The sequence below is a fragment of the Penaeus monodon genome, chromosome 14 (assembly GCF_015228065.2).
Source record: "Penaeus monodon isolate SGIC_2016 chromosome 14, NSTDA_Pmon_1, whole genome shotgun sequence".
In the NCBI taxonomy this organism is placed as follows: Eukaryota; Metazoa; Arthropoda; class Malacostraca; order Decapoda; family Penaeidae; genus Penaeus; species Penaeus monodon.
The window spans coordinates 2,421,338-2,423,837 of record NC_051399.1 but is presented as its reverse complement, the minus strand read 5'-3'; the positions used below and the strand labels follow the sequence as shown (position 1 = coordinate 2,423,837).

General features: G+C 35.8%; 1 protein-coding gene across 2 annotated transcripts in view; it reads right to left on the bottom strand.

Moving 5' to 3' along the window:
* The window catches only part of LOC119580783 (esterase FE4-like), a 10,004-nt gene that overhangs the window by 6,458 nt on the left and 1,046 nt on the right, over nucleotides 1-2,500 (bottom strand). For both annotated transcript variants that reach the window (XM_037928896.1, XM_037928895.1), the window contains exons 2-4: nucleotides 2,000-2,164; nucleotides 881-1,028; nucleotides 238-423 (exon numbers count right to left, since the gene is read on the bottom strand). In XM_037928896.1, coding sequence (XP_037784824.1) covers nucleotides 238-423; nucleotides 881-1,028; nucleotides 2,000-2,164 — 499 coding nt within the window. The remainder of the gene's footprint in view (nucleotides 1-237; nucleotides 424-880; nucleotides 1,029-1,999; nucleotides 2,165-2,500) is intronic.

Sequence of the window (2,500 nt, the reverse complement as noted above, 5' to 3'; positions counted from 1 at the left end):
ATATATATATATATATATATATATATATATATATATATATATATATGTATATATATATATATATATATATATATATATATATATATATATGCATGTATGTATGTATAGATATTTGTATATACATATATATGAATATATCTGTGTTTTTGTGTGCATAGAAATATAGATAGATTGTCAAATAGAAAAGATAGATAGATAGATAGATATACACATAATCAAAGGAAACACATATCTCACCCTTTGACATGGGTGACAGGATGTGGCAGTGGGCGGAGACACTTCCGGCACTCTCCCCGAAGATGGTGACCCTCTCCGCGTCTCCCCCGAAGCTGTGGATGTTGTCCTGCACCCAGCGGAGGGCCATGACCTGGTCCTTCATGCCATAGTTCCCAGGCATTACCTCATCCTCCGTGGACAAGAATCCTATCCGTAAAAAAACGAGGGGATTCAAAGTAGATCACATATTAATACTATATTCCTTGGAAAAAAAATGTTAGTTGTTATTTTTGCTTCGTTGGATGCCCTTCCTAACACCAACCGAGGTCATCCTTGGGTGTGCCAGCTCTATCCCTCGGTACTGGTACTGGGGAATAGGGAAAAATCGCACCAAAGGGGCTCTCGTACATCGCTTTATAAACACTTTACTTTGGACTTCGCACACCCCAAATCCACTTGAATTTACCCCCTCCCCTCTTACTTCCTCTGAAAATAGTTAGTTACTATAGCTACCAGTTAATATAGATACCAGCTACTGTAGATACAGTTACTATAGATATTTTATAGATACTTTACTTTGGACTTTGTAAACCCCAAATACACATGAATTTACCCCCCTCCCTTCTTACTTCCTCTGAAAACAGTCAAGTGATGTAAATCTTACCTAGAGTGCCGAGTCTGAACTGCAAGACAACTAGCACAATGTCGTGATTCATGAGTACATGTGGTAGATACTCATGGCCTCCTCCACTGAAGAATCCTCCACCGTGTAACCAAACCATCACAGGGAGCCTTTCCTCGGGTTTCTTACTCTGTGTAGTTGGAAGTAACTTAGGATCATATACACCAGGACTCTTCATAGCTAGAGTTTTGGATTTATCATGCAAGGTTACTACTATGAACTCACCTACGTATCTCGTATCGTATATATATATATATATATATATATATATATATATATATATATATATATATATATATATATATATATATATATATATATATATATATATATATATATATATATATATATATATATATATATATATATATAACAGTTACGATAGATACCAGTTAGTTACTATAGATGCCAGTTAGTTACTATAGATGCCAGTTACTAGAGGTACCAGTTACTATAGACACCAGTTACCATAGATACCAGTTACTATAGATACCAATTATCATAGATACAAGTTAATATAGATACCACTTACTATAGATACCAGTTAATAGAGATACCAGTTAATAATGCCTGAATGGAAAACTGTGTTAAGAATGCTCATGCAGTAGCACACCTCTGCAGAGAAACACGGAAAATTCATTTTGGAATTCAAAGAAATATATGTACATTTGCCAGTCCACGAAGAACAAAGGGGAAATCAGTTACAAATGCATCCATTATGGTGTGAAGCGTGGGAGAAAGAGCGGAAAGAACGGGAAGCCGATCCAGAATTGGCTTAAGGAGTTCAGATACGGGACTGTATAACTGTAGACATCGAATCCTCGCAGCCCATTAAGGAGTGCTGTAATTAAATCAAGATGACCAACCTAATGGAATGCACTTTAGCACCGTTGACTGCAGTATTAATGGTTAACACTGCAACGATTTCATCTCCTCTTTATAAACAATCCAAAATCGAAAAATAGTTTGTCGTTATTCTTCTATTTCAAGCTAATATGCAACCAAATATATAAACATCACAAGAATACACACTAAGGAGCTGCTGTGCACGATGAATAGCTTACACATTAAGTCGATTCCTTTTAAAAGATCATAACTGACCTTAGGTGTGAAGACATTGAGGTAGAGACAATCCTCGTCGCCAACCATTTCATCTGGAGAAAGAGTTTGGCCCAAAATCATTTGTGCGAAGGACACTTGCAGACAAGGAGAGGGCATTTTGGACCCATCTCGTATGCCTGTCCACTTATCAGCTCGCACTGGATCCTGTAGATATTAAATGTTCTTATAAGTAGGAGAGCATTTAACTCTTTGATAGAGAATAAAAAATAATTATATCCCTATCCGACATCCAGTGTCTTATTGCAAATTTCTCGAGTGCCGAAGTCAACTAGTTTAATATTATTATATTATGTCACAATATTTCCCTTTATAGTCCGATTGACCATCAAACACAAACGCATATTATAACATATTTACATTACGGAACACGTGGTATACATGATGTAGTTATATGATTATCAGACGATGCAAACGCATTGACATTTTTTTTATAACTCGATGACTCGGCAAATTTCAATTCAATAATTAATAGAACCAAAA